Source organism: Scyliorhinus torazame, chromosome 16 (assembly GCF_047496885.1).
Source record: "Scyliorhinus torazame isolate Kashiwa2021f chromosome 16, sScyTor2.1, whole genome shotgun sequence".
Taxonomy (NCBI): Eukaryota; Metazoa; Chordata; class Chondrichthyes; order Carcharhiniformes; family Scyliorhinidae; genus Scyliorhinus; species Scyliorhinus torazame.
In genome coordinates, this window is record NC_092722.1 from 149,311,534 (window position 1) to 149,332,897 (window position 21,364).

The window sequence follows — 21,364 nt, forward strand, 5'->3', positions numbered from 1 at the left end:
CCAAAAGCCTGTTTATATTAATGCAATTTAGAGAATAAGAAATATTTCTGGTACAAAATGTTTCTGATGGTATTTGGTAAAACTCCACTGCAACATATTACAATTCAAAGAATGTCAACCAGTTTTTATTTTATAATTTTAAATCTTAAACATATTCTTCTTTATTTTGGTGAAAATGCAGAAGTAGTTTTGCAAAGGTCAGCCCTCATACCTGGATTTTCCATACTGCATTATTTTAATGCTGTCATTACTATCAGTGATAATGGTCGGAATTCTCCGGTCATTGCGATTCAATTTTCCTGCCGGCAGTGCAGCCCTGCCAGTGGGTTTTGTGGTGGGGTGGGATGGTTATAATAGGAAATCCCATTGACATTCAGTGGAAGATAAGAATCCCGCCGTCAGCCAACTGCACTCGACCGAGAAACACGTGGCTGGCGGGCCGGATAACTCTGCTCAGAAACTGAATGATAGCATCTTCCGGTACATTCTGAAACATGTTATTATTCTGATGTGAATATCAAAATAAGTACAATATTTTCACCAATTTTATTTAAAAAAGTAAATCACCATTTTATGTACATGTGCCAGAACAGAATCATTTAAAATGAGTTTGGTATTTTCAGTATTACTGTACTGTAGAATAATGCTTAGATTATAAATGATATAGATAAAAGCATTAAGACTATCTAAATTGGACACAAGAAATAAATTAGACTTTCGTAAGCAAAATTAGACTTTCGTAAGCAATAGTCAAAATTAATTTCCTTCTTATTATGTATCTTTATTTCCAAATTGAAGCGAACAGTTAAACCGTGTTTATATATTTTAGCCTTGTGACACTTTTGAATTTGAAAACTTCTTGATTTTAACCAAGACAAATTTTGAAACCAATTTCATATCTTTCTTTGTTGTTCTAGTTTACAATCAAAAATCATTATATGACCCGTAGTTAGCAGATATACAAAGATTATAATCTGAGTTCCTACAGATGGAACCATGAGGAAACATTATGAAATCAAGTACATTTTTAGCTTGCCTTTCACCAAAATTTTAATAGATTAGTATTCATTTCTCAAAGGTTGCGGGATTGATTGGTCCCATTTGCTACGATTAGAGTTTGTCTACCATCATCATCATCATCATTAGTCCTCCTTGTGAAAACTGATAAGAATTTCTTCAATGTGTCACCCCTATCCTGATGATCTATAACAGCTTTTACCTAATTTATCCTTGAATGGACACGCCTGACCTTTGAACTTCTTTTGACTCTCAATGTTACACTTTCTAGAAGCATCTTGACCTGTGTGATCTGTCTCTTTGGCACTACAAATACATTTTCCTCCACCCGTGGGTCACAGAATGCAGAATGAATTCCAGTCCACCTCACTGTTGTTTCCCTTTATCTTTTTTAAATATTTGTGTTTCTTTTTCAGTTTAGTCTAACTTCCTTGCTAAACTGCCTTTGTATAAATTTTATTTTTCTGCACTATGAAATATGCTTTCTTTCCTCATGACTCATCCTGTATAATAGCCTAAAATACATTCCTTTCGCTCTAATATGATTTCTTAATTACTGTCATTTAAAATTCTTCTCAAGAATTCAAACTCTGTTCCTCCAAAGATTTGTACAGCTATCATTTTTGTCTGTAACATTTTTTGATTATAAAACAACAAATTTCAATTCTCAGCAACTGAATTTTGAGGCCTTGTATCTATATTTCCCCCCTCATTTTCAGGCACAACGCTTTGCTATGGATATGCTCATAATGCACATGAATATTCATTTATTTTGCAACAACTGTTGTCTTCTATATCTGCCAAATTTCTCAAAGGCTAATCATATGAACTCTAAAACATACCCATCAGAACCAGGCCTTGACGGGGTACTGTCAGATGACATGGAGGAGACTGACGCAACTGATAGAGGTCTTGGAGTTGATGGCATCGTGAAGGATCGTACCATTGAACGAGGCCGGTTTCCTCTGCGCTCATCTGGATTTGCAGACTGAAAGTAATGTATTTACATGGTAAACATGCATTCAATTTCCAAACATAGCGACTGCTTTGTTAACACATATTAACTGTATTTTAAAAGCGTGAATTTCTGTATGCAGTTTCTCAATCCTCTTCACTGTGAACGTGATGCCATAACATATGACACTACTCAGAATTCATCTGCTCGGTTTAATCTACAAGAGTGTGGAAATAAAACTTTGGTGTGATATTAAAATTGTTCCATTTATCAACATAAAAGTACATAACTATCTGACAGCTAATAAGGAAATACTGATCTTGGAACAGTAGCTACCAGAATGGTTTGCCGAGTATGAAACATATGTTTAGACATCCAAAGTTCAGTGGTTGAGTTTTAGGTGATCCAAGTAAATTCTGCTAAAATTCCTGAACAGATGGAGGCATCATTCAGGGGACAGACTGCATGACAAAGCAATGACACTACACTCATATTTAATGCCGAGTTATGCGATTCACCATGCCATCCAACAGAAGTTGTTGACACTTGCTATGCAACGAGTGAGAGTTCAAACCTGTGATTGTTGTTTGCCTATTTATTTTTATCATAGAACGTTACAGCGCAGTACAGGCCCTTCGGCCCTCGATGTTGTGCCGACCTGTGAAACCACTCTAAAGCCCATCTACACTATTCCCTTATCATCCATATGTCTATCCAATGACCATTTGAATGCCCTTAGTGTTGGCGAGTCCACTACTGTTGCAGGCAGGGCATTCCATGCCCTTACTACTCTCTGAGTAAAGAACCTACCTCTGACTATTCCCTATATCTATCTCCCCTCAATTTAAAGCTATGTCCCCTCGTGCTAGACATCACCATCCGAGGAAGAAGACTCTCACTGTCCACCCTATCCAATCCTCTGATCATCTTGTATGCCTCAATTAAGTCACCTCTTAACCTTCTTCTCTCTAACGAAAACAGCCTCAAGTCACTCAGCCTTTCCTCATAAGATTTTCCCTCCATACCAGACAACATTCTGGTAAATCTCCTCTGCACCCTTTCCAATGCTTCCACATCCTTCCTATAATGCGGCGACCAGAATTGCACGCAATACTCCAAATGCGGCCGCACCAGTTTTGTACAGCTGCAACGTGACCTCATGGCTCCGAAACTCAATCACTCTACCAATAAAAGCTAACGCACCGTACGCCTTCTTAACAACCCTCTCAACCTGGGTGGCAACTTTCAGGGATCTATGTACATGGACACTGAGATCTCTCTGCTCATCCACACTGCCAAGAATCTTACTATTAGCCCAGTACTCTGCCTTCCTGTTATTCCTTCCAAAATGAATCAACTCACACTTTTCTGCATTAAACTCCATTTGCCACCTCTCAGCCCAGTGCTGCAGCTAATATATGTCCCTCTGTAACTTGTAACATCCGTCCGCACTGTCCACAACTCCACCGACTTTAGTGACATTTGCAAATTTACTCACCCATCCTTCTACGCCCTCCTCCAGGTCATTTATAAAAATGACAAACAGCAGTGGCCCCAAAACAGATCCTTGTGGTACACCACTAGTAACTGGACTCCAGTTTGAACATTTCCCATCAACCACCACCCTTTGTCTTCTTCCAGATAGGCAATTTCTGATCCAAACTGCTAAATCACCCTGAATCCCATGACTCCGTATTTTCTGCAGTAGCCTACCGTGGGGAACCTTATCAAACGCTTTACTGAAATCCATATACACCACATCAACTGCTTTACTCTCATCCACCTGTTTAGTCACCTTCTCAAAGAACTCAATAAGGTTTGTGAGGCACGACCTACCCTTCACAAAACCGTGTTGACTATCTCTAATCAAATTATTCCTTTCCAGATGATTATACATCCTATCTCTTATAAACCATTCCAAGGTTGTGCACACAACAGAAGTAAGGCTCACTGGTCTATAGTTACCAGGGTTGTCTCTACTCCCCTTCTTGAACAAGGGGACAATATTTGCTATCCTCCAGTCTTCTGGCACTATTCCTGTAGACAAAGATGACTTAAAGATCAAAGCCAAAGGCTCAGCAATCTCCTCCCTAGCTTCCCAGAGAATCCTAGGATAAATCCCATCCGGCCCAGGGGACTTATCTATTTTCACACTTTCCAGAACTGCTAACACCTCCTCCTTATGAACCTCAAGCCCTTCTAGTCTAGTAGCCTGAATCTCAGTATTCTCCTCGACAACATTGTATTTTTCCTGTGTGAATACTGACGAAAAATATTAATTTAGCACCTCTCCTATCTCCTCGGACTCCAAGCACAACTTCCCACTACTGTCCTTGACTGGCCCTACTCTTACCCTCGTCATTTGCTTATTCCTGACATATCTATAGAAAATTTTAGGGTTATCCTTGATCCTACCTGCCAAAGACTTCTCATGTCCCCTCGTGGCTCTTCTTAGCTCTCTCTTTAGGTCCTTCCTAGCTAACTTGTAACTCTCGAGCGCCCTAACTGAACCTTCATGTTTCATCTTTACATAAGCCTCCTTCTTCCTCTTGACAAGTGTTTCGACTGCTTTAGTAAACCTCGGTTCCCTTGCTCGACCACTTACTCCCTGCCTGACAGGTACATACTTATCAAGGACACGCAGTAGCTGTTCCTTGAACAAGCGCCACATTTCCATTGTGCCCATCTCCTGCAGTTTTCCTCTCCATCCGATGCATCCTAAGTCTTGCCTCATCGCATCATAATTGCCTTCCCCCCAGATATAACTCTTGCCCTGCGGTATATACCTATCCCTTTCCATCACTGAAGTAAACGTAATCGAATTGTGGTCACTATCACCAAAGTGCTCACCTACCTCCAAATCTAACACCTGTCCTGGTTCATTACCCAGTACCAAATCCAATATGGCCTCGCCTCTCGTTGGCCAATCTGCATACTGTGTCAGGTACTCGAACTATAGCGTTTCCAGTCAATATTTGGGAAGTTAAAGTCCCCCATAACAACTACCCTGTTGCTTTCGCTCCTATCCAGAATCATCTTTGCAATCCTTTCCTCTACATCTCTGGAACTTTTCGGAGGCCTATAGAAAACCCCGAACAGGGTTACCTCTCCTTTCCTGTTTCTAACCTCAGCCCATACTACCTCAGTAGATGAGTCATCAGCAATCGTCCTTTCTGCCACCGTAATACTGTCCTTGACTAACAATGCCACCCCTCCCCCTTGGATGGTGATGAGCTTCTTGAGTGTTATTTGAGTTGCACTCATAAAAGAGTGGAGAGCATTCCATCACAATCCTGGTTTTTGCCTTGTAGATGGTGGTCAGGACACATGCAACAATGATCTGGGGTTGAGATGATTGTCCAAAACCATAACATCTTGCTTTGTGTGAGGTATTACTCCAACCAGTGAAGAGACTTTTGTTGTTGGGGGGGTCAATGGAAGGGACTAGGAAAAGTAAAGTTTTAGGTTGAGCGAACCACTTCATCTGCCACCTGTCTGCCCACTTCACCAACTTGTCCTTTTGAAGTTCTACACTATCCTCCTCACAGTTTACAATGCTTCCAAATTTTGTATCATCCACAAACTTTGAAACTGTCCCCTGCTCACTAAGATCTAGATCATTAATGTACATCAGGAAAAGCAGGAGTCCCAATATTGACCCCTGGGAACACTGCTACAAATCGGCCTCCAGCCTGAAAAATATCCCTTTTATTCCATGAGCTATAACTTTTCTGGGTGTGACTGTTTGAATGCCTTTTGAAAGTCCACGTGCACCACACCAACAGCATTATTCTCATCGACTCATTCTGTTAACTCTTCAAAAAACTCCAGCCAGTTAACTAAATACTATTTCCCCTTTAAAATCCATGCTGGCTGTTCCTAATCAACCAACATTTTTCCATGCGGTTACCAACTCTACCCAAAATAATTGTCTCAAGAAGTTTCCCACGAATGAAGGTAAACTAACTGGTCGGTAATTGCTGGGCTCATCCTTAAAACCTTTTTTGAACAAGGGCATAACATTTTCAATCCTTCAGGCTTGTGGCATCTTCCTTGAGTCTAAGGAATACTGAAATATTATGGCCAGCACCCCTGCAATTTCCACACTCAATTCCTTGACTATATTGGATGCATTTCATCCGTTTCTGGTGCCTTGTCAACTTTATGTATCAATAGTATATCTAAAGCTTCCTCCGAATCAATTTTGAACCCTTCCAGTAACATTGTTTCCTCCTCTGTGTTATGGCCTTGGTAGCATCTACCTCCTTGGTAAAGCCAGATGCAAAGTATTCATTTAATACCTCAGCCATCCCCCTGCTTCCATGTGTAAATTCCATTTTAGGTCCCTAATTGACCCTACTCTTATTTTACTATTTGTATGCCCATAGAAGACTTTGGGATTCCCCTTTATGTTAGCTGGCAGTCTTTACTATGTATCCCTCTTAGCTTCTCGAGTGTGCTTTTTGACCTCCCCTTTGAACTTTCTGTATTCCTCTTGGTTCACAATTATATGGGACAGACCTCAATGCAATTTGATCTGTGCAAGTTTAGTTGATTAAATTCCAGCAATATCTCTGCATATTTAGGACAGAGGAGCAGGAATAGGCCATTCAACCCCTCAAGTCTGTTCCACTATTCTGTTAGATCATAATTAGACTGTACTTCAGCTCCAGTTGGTCATTTTGTTCCAGATTGTTTGATAGCTCTACTTAACCATAATCTACCAATCTGTCCTGAAAAATTAAAATGATCTGCAGCATCCACAGCCTTTATTCTAAGATTTCCACTATCTTGTGTGTGAAAATCTCAAGCTGATTTCACTCCTGAATTACCGCGTTCTAATTTTAAGATTATGTTATGCCAGCCTGCATTTAAACCAAAAGGATTTATTAATTACAAAAGGAGCGTGCCACTCTATATCAGGCAAAAAGAAACTGTGAGCATATTTACCAAAAAATAGCAAAGTGTCAGTCCTGGCGAGAAAAACCATTGACAGGATTTCTCATGGAATCTTGAGCCTCTTGGGGAAAAAAAGTGAGTGAACATAGTTAACATCATTCTGGGCAGGGACGTTTAGAGGAGGGAACTAGCTTCAAGTACATTGGGGCGCCATCTTTAGAGGCACCACGACAAGCGCTGCAGTTGAACAGCCCCCAGGCCACATCTGGAAGTCTCAGGGCTCTCCCACCCCACCCCGACAGTCATCGCTGGCAGATCTCTCCCCACTCATGTCTGCTTTCCGTCCTTCCTCCCCACCCCGCTGATCACACATATATGCACCCCTGCCCACCAATGGGGCTCCCATTAAGGTCCTGCCCCAGCACTACCCCATGTCACAGTGTGAACCTGGCAGTGCCTACCGGTGCTGGGGGCTGTGCCCGGGTATGTCTCTCTACCGCCGCAGAAGCTATATTTACCACTGAGTTCCCAGAATAATCCCTTTGGCTACCTCACACCTGGCCAGACATGACGTAAATGATGCCGGCATAGGCAAGATACCGTGAGGGTGGAAGGTCTGGAGAGAGTGCTTGCTAATGACATGGTAATGTATTAAAATGAAGTTCCTGGTTTCCCCTGGCCCGACTTTCACAACTCCACCGGAGACAGCCAGGGTGGGGGGAGAATCCAAAACCTGAATCACATTTTTCGATTCTCTCGGAATTTTCAGCCCGCTTTGAGTTTTCCACGGACAGAGAGGGAGGGCACAAAATAACCCCCATTTGTATTTTTCATTGGTATGATTTTAATGACAAGATACTGAAGTTAATTTGGATTGGTATTTGTAAATGAAACCCGTGTGGAATATGGACTTAGCACATGATGCTGAGGAGTGCCAATAACTCATGCTGAAAACAGCTCTTTGCAAATTAGAGAGAAATTAATAATAATAATCACTTATTGTCACAAGTAGGCTTCAATGAAGTCACTGTGAAAAGCCCCTAGTTGCCATATTCCCCCGCCTGTTCGGGGAGGCCAGTATGGGAATTGAACCCACGCTGCTGGCCTTGTTCTGCTTACAAGCCAGCTGTTTAGCCCACTGTGCTAAACTAGCCCCTGATGGCCTGGATTTACAGTTTTATGTTGAGACCCTGAGCTTGAGGTCAAAGGCAGGTCCTGACAATGAACTGTATATTTAATTCCGGTTGGCGGGCAGGCTCATAAAGCTGGAGGGCCTACAAGAGGCCCTCCAACTCAGAAGCAGCTGCAGCCTGTAGTTCAAATAAGAGAGAGTAGGTGCTCCTTCAGCACTTTTATAACTTTTCAATTAAAAATAGGAATGCTTCCAGGTCACCATTGTGGTGAGTGAACCCTTTCACAGAGCAGCCTGCAGCCCAGTTGTGGACAGGTATACAGGGAAGGCCTTAAAATCTGCCCGGAGCACTGGTTCTCTAGTCTATCACCAAGAAGCCATCTCCAGGCAGCTGTGGCTTATTCCGGATATCGCAGGGCCCCATAATCTGACTGAAAAATTGCAGTCAGCCTTTTATAGTTGGCCTAATTTGCCATCAACTTACCTGAATTGATTCGGGTTCGATCCTGGCCCCGGGTCACTGTCCGTGTGGAGTTTTTACATTCTCCCTATGAAAGCCTGTGTCTCATCCCCACAACCCAAAGATGTGCAGGTAGGTTAATTGGCCACGCTAAATTGCCCTTTAATTGGAAAAAAAGAATTGGATATTCTGAATTTTAAAAAAACTTACCCAAATTGACTACTTATTGCTTCCTTGTTCTTCTGCCTTGATCCCATCTATAGGAAAATGACAGACAGGCAGGATGGTGCTGGCAACTCACATGCAAAATTAAGTGCTCACCCACCTCCACTCTTGCCCCATATTTGTATTTTTTGGGTTGCAATGACCGCTCGGAAATTAACAATAAAAGATTTTCAGGTTGCTAGATAATCTGTTTTGTGTTGAAAATGTTAATGTTGCCATCCTGTTTAGTTTTCAAAATATTGATACTTTACAAAAATAAGTAACATTTAAACAAAAGAAACAGGAGCAGAAGACTAAATGGCCTGTCGAGCCTGCTTAGCTATTCAACATGATCATGAGTGATCTTGAGCCTCAACTCCATTTCCCTCGATTCCCTGAGTAACCAAAAACTTGTCTCTATCAGCCTTAAATATATTCAATTAAAGGGCAGAGAATTGCAAGATTCTTAAGCCTATGCGTGAAGAAATTTCCCATCGCAGACGAAATGGTCAAGCCCTTATCCTGAAACTGTGTCTCCTTATTTCAGATGCCCCAGGCAGGGGAAACAATGTCTTGTTATCTACCTGTCTAGCGCCTTCATAATCTTGAACAATTGAATGAGATCACCACTCATTCTTCTAAACTCGAGAGAATATGGACCCAATTTACACAGCCTCTCATCACAGAACAATTGTCTCACCCCAAAGACCAACCTTTTTTTTATAGAAATGTTTTTTATTGGATTTTTGAAGAGTATATTTGCCGTTGTGTACACAGGATATGATATATAAGTAGGCATCTGTTTGTGCCGGAGAGACAATTCCGGAGGGCACTCCTCGAATGGGTCTGGTGCCGGTGTTGCCCCTTGCTTTTCCCGGACGGATTTCGCCGCCGTTGTCTTCTCGTGCTCACTACCGCTTCAGCCGGCCCTCCTGTCCTCCACCTGTATTCTCCTTTTTCTCTGTTCCTGTGGATGTCAAGTTAGTTAATGTTTCCCAGCCTCCACCCCCCCCCCCAAAAAAAAACCTCCCTGGCTTTCCTCTATTGTTCCCTGTCTCTTCCCCACCCCCTGTGGTTCGCCTTTCCTTCTTCTTTGATTGATCTGTCACCCATCACCCCCCACTCTCCCGGTCTATCTCTCCCTTTCATGTTTTGGCTGCTTTCCCCTGGTTCTTGGCTACCTGGCTATTCTTCTGCTTGTTTGTTGGCCACAAACAGGTCCCAGAACAATTGGGTGAATGGCTCCCACGTTCTGTAGAAGCCGTTGTCTGACCCTCGGATGGCGGATTTGATTTTCTCCATTTGGAGAGATTCCGAGAGGTCGGACAGCCAGTCTGCAGCTTTGGGTGGTGCTGCTGACCGCCAGCCGAACAGGATTCTACGGCGGGCGATCAGGGAGGCAAAGGCAAGGGCGTCCGCCCTCGTCCCCAGGAATAGATCTGGCTGGTCTGAAACCCCGAAGACTGCCACTTTCGGGCATGGCTCCATCTTCACCCCCACAACTTTGGACATTGCCTCGAAGAAGGCTGTCCAGTACCCTGCAAGTCTGGGGCAGGACCAGAACATGTGGGCATGGTTGGCCGGGCCTCCTTGGCACCGCTCACATCTATCCTCCACCTCCGGGAAGAACCTACTCATACGGGTTCTTGTTAAGTTGGCTCTATGTACCACTTTTAGTTGCGTCAGGCTGAGCCTTGTGCAGGTGGAGGTGAGTTGACCCTATGCAGTGCTTCGCTCCAGAGTCCCCTTCCTATTTCGATCCCCAAGTCCTCCTCCCATTTCATTCTTGTTACGTCCAGTACGGTGTCGGCCCCTTCTACCAGTCGGTCATACATGTCGCTACAGTTTCCTTTCTCCAATACGTTTGCGTCCAGTAACTCTTCCAGTAATGTCTGTCGTGGCGGTTGTGGGTAAGAACCTGTCTCCTTTCGTAGGAAGTTTTTGAGTTGCAGATACCTTAGCTCGTTCCCCCTGGCGAGCTGGAATTTCTCTGTCAGTTCGTCCAGTGTTGCGACCCTGCCGTCGGTGTATAGGTCCCTGACTGTCAGTGTCCCCCCGTCTTGTCTCCACCTTTTGAAGGTGACGTCAGTCAGTGCTGGTGTGAACCTATGGTTGTTGCAGATGGGAGCTTTGTCCGATAAATTGCTGCCGTAGTTGGTTCCAGGACTGGAGGGTGGCTATCACCACCGGGCTGCTGGATTGTTTTTTGGGATGGGGAGTGTCGCCGTGGCGAGGGCCCGGAGGGAGGTCCCCATGCAGGAGGCCTCTTCCGCGCGCACCCACTCGGCTTCTGGCCCCTTGATCCATCCCCTTATTTGCTCGGCTGTCGCCACCCAGTGGTAGAATTGTAGGTTTGGGAGGGCTAGCCCTCCCCTTGATTTTCTTTTTTGTAAGACCTTCTTTGGGATCCTAGCATTCTTCCCCCCCTATACGAACGCAATGATTAGTTTGTCTAATGCTTTGAAAAAGGCCTTGGGATTGTAGATTGGGATGGATCTGAATAGGAAGCGGTAACTGGGCAGCACGTTCATTTTGATCATCTGGACTCTCCCCGCAAGGGAGAGTGGGAGTGTGTTTCATCTTTGCAGGTCCTTTTTTACTTCCTCTGTCAGACTGGTGAGGTTCCATTTGTGGATCCCTTTCCAGTCATGGGCTATTTGGGTCCAGGTTGCGGAATTTGTGTCGGGCTTGTTTAAACTGCGGTCCCGTTAGTGCTGCCCCACCTATTTGTGGGCGTACTGGGAAGATCTTGCTTTTGCGCCCGAGAAGGCGCCAAACTCTTTCAGGAACACGATTCCGTCCAAGCTGCTTTGTGGGTCTGAAATGTAGAGGAGCAGGTCATCTGTATAGAGTGAGACTCTGTGCTCTCTGCCGCCCCTTTGGATCCCGCTCCAGCTTTTTGCCGCTCTGAGCGCAATTGATAGTGGCTCGATTGCTTGGCCGAACAGCAGCGGGGACAGTGGGCATCCTTGTCTGGTGCCCCTGTGCAGCTGGAGGTATCGGGAGTTGGTGTTGTTTGTCCATTCGCTCGCCATAGAAGTGTTGTATAGGAGTTTTACCCAGGAGGTGAATACTGTTCCAAGCCCGAACCGCTCCAGTACCTCTATGAGATATTTCCATTTGACTCTGTCAAAGGCCTTTTCTGCGTCTAGGGAGACGATCATCTCTGGTGTTCTCTCCCCGGATGGGTCATCACCATGTTCAGCAGGGGCCTGATGTTGGAGGTAAGCTGTCTACCTTTGACAAAGCCCGTCTGGTCCTCTGCGACCACCTCTGGCACGCAGTCTTCTAGCCTTTTGGCGAGAATCTTGGCCAGTATTTTGGCATCTGCGTTCAGCAGTGAGATGGGTCTGTATGACCCACATTCCATTGCGTCATTATCTTTCTTAGGAATCAGCGAGATTGAGGCCTGTGTTAGCGTGGGTGGCAGTGTGCCCTTAGCCAGCGAGTCTGTGAACATCTCCCGCAGGTGCGGGGCCAGTGCTGTCGCAGATTTTTTGTAGAAATCTGCTGGGAATCCGTCTGGTCCCGGCGTCTTCCCAGCCTGCATGGAGCTAATGCTGTCCATGATCTCTCCCAGTGCTAGTGGTGCCTCCAGGCCCCGTTTTCTGCCCTCCCCCACGACTGGTATGTCCAGTCCATCAAGGAACCGTAAAAGGCCCTGAAGGCTTTGTTGATCTTTTCTGGCTCTGTTTCTAATGTGCCTCTAGTATCCCTGATCTGTGCAATTTCTCTGATGGCTGCCTGCTTTCTCAGCTGGTGTGCCAACAGGCAGCTGGCTTTGACGCTGTGTTTGTATAGGGTCCCACGTGCTTGGCGGAGTTGAAGCACTGCTTTCTTGGTGGAGAGCAGATCAAAGTTCCTTTGTAACTCTTTCCTCTCCGCCAGGAGCTCTACGGTCGGGGCCTCGGAGTATTTACGGTCTACCTCCAGTATGGAGTCGACCAGCTGCTGACCAGCCGCCCTTTCCTCCCTATCTCTTTGCGCTTTGAAAGCGATGATTTCCCCTCTTAGTACGGCCTTTAGCGCTTCCCAGAACGTGGAGGATGAGACCTCCCCGTTCTGATTGTTCTCTGTGTACTCTGCTATGGCCCACGATATCTTTTTGTTGAAGGCCTTGTCAGCTAGTCGGGCAACATCCAACTTCCATATGGGGCGTTGGGCCCTGCCCGTCTCCAGCCTCACGTCCATGTAATGTGGAGCGTGGTCTGATATCACAATTGCGGAGTATCCCACTTTGTCTATCCCCGGAAGCACCGTTTTCCCCACCACAAAGAAGTTGTGTACTGAGGAGAAGAAGGGAAACTCCTTCTCCCCTGGGTGGGTGAACCTTCAGGGATCCACTTTTTCCATAAAGTGACCGAGTTCCCATGCCATGTTTGAGGTCTTCCCTGTCTTGAGGTTTGATCTGTCAGTCGTTGGATCCTGTACAGTTGAAGTCCCCCCCCCCCCATGATTAGCTGGTGTGTTGCTATGTCAGGGATTTCTGCCATGGTCTTCTTGATGAAGCTCGTGTCGTCCCAGTTGGGCGCGTACACGTACCCCATCCAGGGTCCCGCTAACCATAACATACTGTCCCCCTGGGTCCGTAACCGTCTTTGTCGCCCTAAATATCGTCCATTTGCTGCTCAGTATTGCTACCCCCCTGGCCCTCGTCCCGTAACAGGAAGGGTAGGTCTGTCCCACCTGGCCCTTTCTTACCCGCGGTCGGTCCTGCTCTCTCAGGTGCGTCTCTTGAAGGAAGATTATGTCTGCCTTCATGTTTCTTAGGTGGTTGAGGACTCAGGATCTTTTCACTGGGCCATTGAGTCCCCTTACGTTCCAGGTGACTATCCTGGTGGGGGGTTTCTGTCCCCTCGCTCCTGTGGGATTAACCATATTTACCGGGTGGACACGCCCCTGCCCTCCGGGGTTCCCCCTTGTTAGGGGACTGTCCAGGATGGCCGCTGTCACTGCTCTCTTCATGCGGTCGGGCCCTTGCGCTCCGGAATTTCCCTCCGTCCAGGGGACCCCCGGCATGGCCGCCCGCTGTGTGGCCGCCACGCGGGTAGCCCCCTGCACTCTGGCGTCTCCCTTCGCCCAGAGGCCGTACTGGGTGGATGCTTGCAGCGATTCCTTGTTCCGAGCCCTTGGTTGTGGCACTCTGTAACCCTAATATTGTTCCTCTTTTAGCTTTGTTTGTCCCTCCTTCCCTGTGTTCTGCATCCCCCTGGCCCTCCCTTCCTGTGCCCCCCCAGTCTCTCCCTTTCCTCCCCCTTTCCCGTATATCCCTCCCATGTCCCTCTTTCCCCTGCTCCTATCCCCTTTTGCTTTCCCACCTCTGTTGAGCGGTCCCCCCCTCTGCCTGGCGCCGTCCCCCTTGTTGGGGGCGCGCTGCGGCCCTGCTTTTTTGCATGTCCCCGATGCTAGCTTTCTTGCTAGTGCTGTGACCCTCCTCTCGGAAGTTACTGTCTCGCTTCTCCCCTGCCCAGCCTCTGCGTTTTTCTGCCCACTCTTCCCCCGTCCTACCCTGCGCTCCCCCGTTTGCTCTCCCTTCTCCGCTACTCTCGTCCCCTCGTGCTGGGGCCTGGTTTCCCACCTCTGGCGGTTCGTTGGATCGCGGTTTGCTTTTTGTTCAGGGTCCGCGCACGCCATGGTGGGGGTGGTGGCCGGGGGGGGGCCTGGCGTTGCCTCCCGCCCCCCCCCCAATTGGCATGTTGTTGCCCCTTGCCAGGGGCCCCCTATTTCTACCCTCGCTGTTGGTTTTCCAGCCCGTGTTCCTCGATAAACTTGTTTGCGGGGGCTGTAAAGAAATACTCTCTTCCTTGGTAGGGGACACAGAATTTCGCTGGGTACAGCATACTAAAGTGCATTGTTCTTGTGAAGGGCTGCTTTCGCTCTATTGAATTCGGCCCGTCTCCTGGCGAGGTCTGTCCCAATGCCCTCGTACACTCTAATGAAGTGTCCTTCCCATTTGCAGGTTCTGTTTTGCCTGGCCCAGCGCAGGATTGTTTCCCTGTCTTTGCACCGGTGCAGTTTAGCTATATCTGCCCTCGGGTGTTCCCCCGCCCTGGGCGTCAGGCGCAGCGACCGGTGTGCTCTGTGCATTTCTGGTGGGTTGGGGAAAGTTTCCCTCCACACTAAGTTGCCCAGCATCTCGGCCACGTAGGCCGTGGGGATTCTACCCTCGATCCCCTCTGGTAGACCCACTATCCTGACATTTTGTCTTCTTGAGCGGTTTTCCTGGTCGTCCACCCTGTCCTTCAGGCTCCCCTGCGTTGTGCCCAGTCTCGCCACCTCTTTCTCCAGGGCCGTGATCTGGTCGCTCATGTCAGTCGTGGCTTTTTCCAGCTCCTTAATGGTCGCCTTTTGGGTTTCCAGTTTCTCCTCTTGTGCTTCCAGTTTCTTCTCTGCTCTGCCCAGGGCGAGCGACACCTCTGCCAGGGCCTTGGCCAATGTTGCTTGTCCTGCGGCCTCTAAGTCTGCTTTGCTTTCCTGCTGGTGTTCCCTCAGCACCTCGGCAAAGGCTGCCTTCCAGTTCCTCTCTGGCCCAGGGGGAAAATGCTCCTGTCTGCCCAGTTCTTTTTGTTGCGGCGAACCTTCCATTCCGCCGCTTCGTGCGCCGATTAGCTCATCTGAGTGGGCTCGCGTATTGCCCCGTTTGCTTTTGGTGCCCTTTCTCCCTCTGCTTTGGCTCCCTTCTGGCATTTCCCCCCCCCACCTTTTCTTTCCCCCCACCTCCCTTCCTCCCCTCCTTTTTTTTTTCCTCTCCCCCTCCCTTCTAAAAAGACTCTTTTCAGTTAAGTTTGGTTTTCTTTTTTGAGAAACGTGGAAAGAGAGAGGGAATTTTCTGTCCGTTTAACAGTTTTCTGTTCTAAGTTTTTGTCCCCCCCCCCCCCCAAAAAAAGAGGAAGTTTTTGTTTTCTTTTTCTCCTCTTCACTCACCCTGGGACCAGAGAGAGAAAGGCTTCTCGTTGGGCCGGGAGGCCCCCTTTGTCCGCCGCCTGCCTCGTGGTGGTTGCCGTCGGGGTGTGTGTGTGTGTGTGTGTGTGTGGGGGGGGGGGGGGGGGGGGGGGGTGTCGGGCCTCGTTGCTGGCTCGGTCCCTGCTTTGGCTCGGGCCGCCGCTCCTCCTGCCCCACGTTGTTGCCCTGCTGCCACTTGTGGGGGTGGCTCAGTCCCAAAGACCAACCTAATGAACCTTTGCTGCACTGCCTCCAATGCAAGTATATCGTTCCTTAAATATGGAGACCAAAATTACACACAGTACTCCAGGTGTGGTCTCACCAAAGTCCTGTACAATTGTAGCAAGACCAACTTATTCTTGTACTCGAATCCCTTGCAATAAAGGCCAATATGCCATTTGGTTTCTTTTTAATTGCTTGCTGTACCTGTAGGCTAACCTTTAGTGATCTGTGTACGAGTACGCTTATGTCTCTCTGTACATCAATATTTGCAAGTTTCACGCCTTTTATACTTATGACCTAATTAAATAACCTCACACTTCCCAACATCATAACTCTGTCTGCCACATTGTTACCCATTCATTTAACTTGTCTCCAACTCTTTGCAGGCGCTTTCTGTCCTCCTCACAGCTTGCATTCCCACTTTAGATCGTCAACAAACAACTTGCCAGTCCCACTCTCACATAACCACAAAAACTGTCAAATTAATGGGTAGTTGTTAATTAATGGGTAGCCTGCTCTCATTCCCTCTCAGCTTCCCATTGTTCTGTAACACCACGTTGTTTGGCATCACACACTACTTTTGAATGCTCCCGACCTCTCACAAGACCTCAATGCCCACTAGATCACCAATGAGTTTTTTGCTTGAAGACAAGGAACCTCTTAGGTAACTAGCATTTTTGATTAATTGACACCACCCACTCCCTACACATGCTGGGTAACAGAAATTTTGCTGTAGCTTTATTTGTGCCACTACTTCAAACACTCTATTACCCAGCTATTAGATTTAAAGCCCTCTCTACTGCCTGAGTTATATACTTGCCAGGACAAGTGAAATTTGGATGAGTTTTGCATTAAGGAGAAGTGGGGCAGCACGGTAGCATTGTGGATAGCACAATTGCTTCACAGCTCCAGGGTCCCAGGTTCGATTCCGGCTTGGGTCACTGGCTGTGCGGAGTCTGCACATCCTCCCCGTGCATGCGTGGGTTTCCTCCGGGTGCTCCGGTTTCCTCCCACAGTCCAAAGATGTGCAGGTTAGGTAGATTGCCCATAATAAATTGCCCTTAGTGTCCAAAATTGCCCTTAGTGGGGTTACTGGGTTATGGGGGTAGGGTGGAGGTGTTGACCTTTGGTAGTGTGCTCTTTCCAAGAGCCAGTGCAGACTCGATGGGCTGAATGGCCTCCTTCTGCACTGTAAAGTCTATGATAATCTATGATTTATTTCTCTGTACAGTATTTTAATCCTTTTACACACGCCTAAAACTAAGCTGTCCATCTGTTGCTGCCCCATGAATTGCCTCAGGAAGATTTAAAATTGTAATTGAGGTTACTGGTGGTAGAATGACTATATTACTAACTCTCACTTCACAAAAGGCAGGAAAGTACAACCTGTTCCAGTTGCATGGTTTAATCTGAAAAAAGACAGATGAATAAGCAATAATTCCGATGGCCTTACACACCAAATCATAGTATTTATGAACTATTACTGTTTAAAACATAATGCACAGCGTTCATCATTGGAGCCTTGTATCTGACAATTTACGTTTGCAGGGTGAAACACATGGGGCTGGATTCTCTGCAGCCCCATGCTGAAATCGGGCTGGCGCGGGGTCGGAGAATCCACTTTCACGCCGTAATCGGGTCCGGCGATTCTCCAGGCCCCGAAAATCATCATGACCGCGGAGTACGCCATGCTGCCGGGGGGGGCCATTGCCAGAGGCCCGCCCAGCAATCCTCCCTACTAGCCGAGTTCCCGATGGCGTGGAACTAACCACCTATTGCCGGTCAGGATGCTGGCGTGGCGACTGTGGACTCAGTCCGCGGCCTTCCTGATCAGAGGGATTGGAGGTCAGGGGGTGCTTATAGGCGGCCGGGGATTAAATTGGCGCGGTTTCAGGCTCGGGCGCGCGACCAATTGGGGGTGTCTCTTTTCTCTGTGTGGCTCCACGTTCCGAGTCCGCCATGGAGCTCGGCGCGGCCGCGCGCATACGCGGACTTCGAACCGGAAGTGCGGGGCCCCGTATCCGCAGCAAAAGCTGAGAGATTCACTCCGGGTCCCTGCTAGCCCCTGCAGGGCATTGAATTTGTTCAACTTTTTGAAAGGAATTTCTGGAGTCAACTTCCACCGTTTTGATGCCGGCATGGGGACATAGTCTCATTTTGGGAGAATCCAGCCCCTGTTCTATGTAATGCCCGAACAGGGTAACATACAGTGACCCACATTGGTTCCTCATTATTGGCTTTGGTGGGTTCAGTCTTGCCAGAAACCCATACTGTGCCCTTTTAAAGTATTTATGCTGTTTCATTTGGAAGGTGCAATAATTCATTTTCATTACGGTTGATTATCTGATCAGGTTCACCCATTCTCAATGTCTGGGCCCCCTGATATTTTGACCATTGAAAGTAATGGCTAAAAACAGCGATTTGGATTTATAATATATCAATGATTGCACAATGTCAACAGAGCTTCCCACAGGTAGCAGCTGATTAAGAATTCAATGCTAAGAATTCCTCACATTATCCCATCCATCAGTATTACCATGGCTCACAATGGAAATTATAAAAATGAAGATACTTTGAAAGAAATGAAATATTTGCATTCATGTAGCTGCTTAACAATGTGAAGGTATCTTAAAGTGCTTTGAAGAATTAATAGCTCATTTTGAGTGCATTAACTGTTGTTACATAAATGTATCCAGCAGCAGTGTACAAACAGCAAATTGAACAGAAATGAAAATTTATTTCGTGTAATTATTAAAGCCAGGACTCAGAAATAGTACCAAAAAATCTTTTAGGTACGTTTGAACAACCAGATCGGGTTTTTGTTTACTGTTTCATCTAAAAGGTAGCCATGAAGTCGAGATGCCGCCGTTGGACTGGGGTGGGCACAGTAAGAAGTCATACAACACCAGGTTAAAATCCAAAAGGTTTATTTGGAATCACGAGATTTCAGAGCGCAGCTCCTTCATCAGGTGAATGTGGGACCTTATACCTGGAAGCATCCCTGGCAGAGTTAATACCAGTAGCAGCAGGATGAAACCCTTACGTGGGCATTAATTGCCCACTTAAGGGGCCTCAATCAGTGGTTGGGTGCGAAGCCATCCTACCCGAATTTAATCAGGGAAGAGATGGGAAGGAAGGGGGCAGGGCTCCCATCCACCATCATCCTGCCCAATTAAATGCCCTATTCTGTTGCCAAGCGTGTACCCAGAGAGGTAATTAAACTCCACCCCAAGACATTTTGACAAACCACTGGTCTGTACTTTAGCCTGGAGGCGGGTGGCAGACAGGAGCTGTTGTGCAGTCAGGAAATCCACAAAAATAGGTTTCTTGATTGTCTGGTGGAATTTAATTGTAGGACTCCTTTACAATTTTTTCTATGTTCCAACCCAGAGGCAGCATGATTGACAAGCTGGAGGCTTAAAGAATTGAACCTACAATTGTCTATGTCCAGAAGATTCAGCCCATAATTTCAGTCCCTCAAGTCGGTGCGAATGCTTCACTTCATGCAAGTCATGCGAGTCTAATACCATTCTGCTCCTCATATCCCATAGCGTTTAATATTTCTATTTTTAAAGAAACTATCTTAATTCTGTTTTAAAATAATCCATGGACCCAGTGAGTTATGGCAGAGGTTTCTATATTCTCACCGTGTTTCATCTAAAGAAAAGTTTTCAATTTCAAACCCCCTTCCAGCATTTCCACCTCCAATTCTTCATTTAAAAAAAACATGGCAGATAGGATAGGCCTATTGGGAGAGTGAGAGAGAAAGAGATCATTGTAGGTGGGAGGTGGGGGAGGGTTGGTCCAGTGGTGCTCATCCTGATAGGTTAGGGCCCCATTACTGGCAGAGGTTTAATAGTCTGGAGGATCCTGATTCTGTTGGAAGAGCAGACGTATTGTGCTAGTGTATATTGGGTAGTTTCTTGGCCATTCAAAAAATTCTCCTGTTCCTCCTGGACCACAAGTAGTGCTTGAAAGTGTTTACCCCATGGATTCAACCCTTGTAGCCTGCTTTCAACTGCTGAGTATCTCTTCAAACCTGGCCTACATAGGTTTAAAAGAGACTGAATGTTCAAAGAAAGGCAGTCACATTTTAATATTTAAATGACCAACCCTATACCCACAAGTGGATAGGTTGCCTGCCCCTTTTCCCAAAACTATAAGTGGGTCATTTCAAGGAGGGTTTGTTTCTTATTTTAGATTGTTTGCATTTTGACCTATGACACAACCTCAACCCACTAATTGTTAAAATTCCGATCCAATTCATTAAGACAGCAACGCTTCATAACAAGTGGCTATTCTGCTGCGTCAAACAAAAAGCTTATCAAATATCCAAGAAGTGGAAGATCTCTGTGCTAATGTAATAACATGCTGCACAGAACAGGTTAATATCAGTTTGAGCCTCACCATCCTCATATTGTGATTCTTCAATTCCAATAGCTCATTATGAAGATATAATGAGCGATGAGGTGCTTCTCCACAGGGAGTGAGTCACGAGGCAAATTATTACTCAACATGTTCCTTGGGGTTGACTCAGGAGTATTTAGGCATATAGCACAAATTTGTACTCTGAAAGGCAGAAAGGTACATAGGATGTGGGGTGGGGTACTAGGATACTGCTATAAAGTAAAAGGAAGGATATAACAAGTTACTGACTTCCAGGTGGTGCTTTCCTCATGTTTCTAATTAAAAACACATCAATAGCTCATTGATCTTAGTAAGAGTACATACAAACATACAAATTAGGAGCAGTGGTAGACCAGTCGGCCTCTCGAGCTTGCGCTGCCATTCAATAAGATCAAGGATGATCTGATTGAATCTCCAAATCCACATTCCTGCCTATTCCCGATAATATTTCACCCCCTTGCTTATCAAAAATCTATCTACCTCTGCCTTTAAAACTTTCAAAGACTCCACTGTCTTTTGTGGAAGACCATTCTAAAGACTCCTAGCTCAAGAGTAGCTAAACTAAATTAGATAGTTTATTCAGTTTGTGCTGAACAAGCTAATTTTAATTGGGGTGCTACAATATTTATCAGTGATTCTTGTTTAAGAAGTAAATATATGCACTGATAAAAAGGCAAAATGTTGGAAATCTGAAATTAAGAGGGAAAACATTGGAGATACTCAGCAGGTCTTGCAGGGTCTGTGGAAAAAGAAACACTGTTAACATTTCAGGTTAATTACCTTACTTTCGTGCATTGATGTTTCTGCCTAGGCTGTTGTGCAGCAACACATTTTGAAGTAAACCTCGACAGTGGACAGGAGGGCTTGGCTCTGTTATTACCACCTTCCCACTGTGACAAATTACTCTCTGACTCCAACAATGGATATTTGGTCAATATCCCAGTGGGAATAAAAGGTTTGTGGAGCGATACTCTGCAAGGGGCTAATGCCTTAATGAGATGAAAAAACTGACAAGAAAGAGAAAAGTATCAGTGGGGCACATTATCTACGGCACAAAACAAAAAATTCTTGACAATCTCAGCAGGCCTGACAGCATCTGTGGAGAGAGGGAAGGGAGCCAACGTTT

General features: G+C 46.2%; 1 protein-coding gene across 1 annotated transcript in view; it reads right to left on the reverse strand.

The window, feature by feature from the left end:
- dock1 (dedicator of cytokinesis 1) overlaps positions 1-21,364 on the reverse strand; it is an 850,868-nt gene that overhangs the window by 16,610 nt on the left and 812,894 nt on the right. Inside the window, exon 45 of the mRNA XM_072479204.1 lies at positions 1,860-2,005. Coding sequence (XP_072335305.1) covers positions 1,860-2,005 — 146 coding nt within the window. The remainder of the gene's footprint in view (positions 1-1,859; positions 2,006-21,364) is intronic.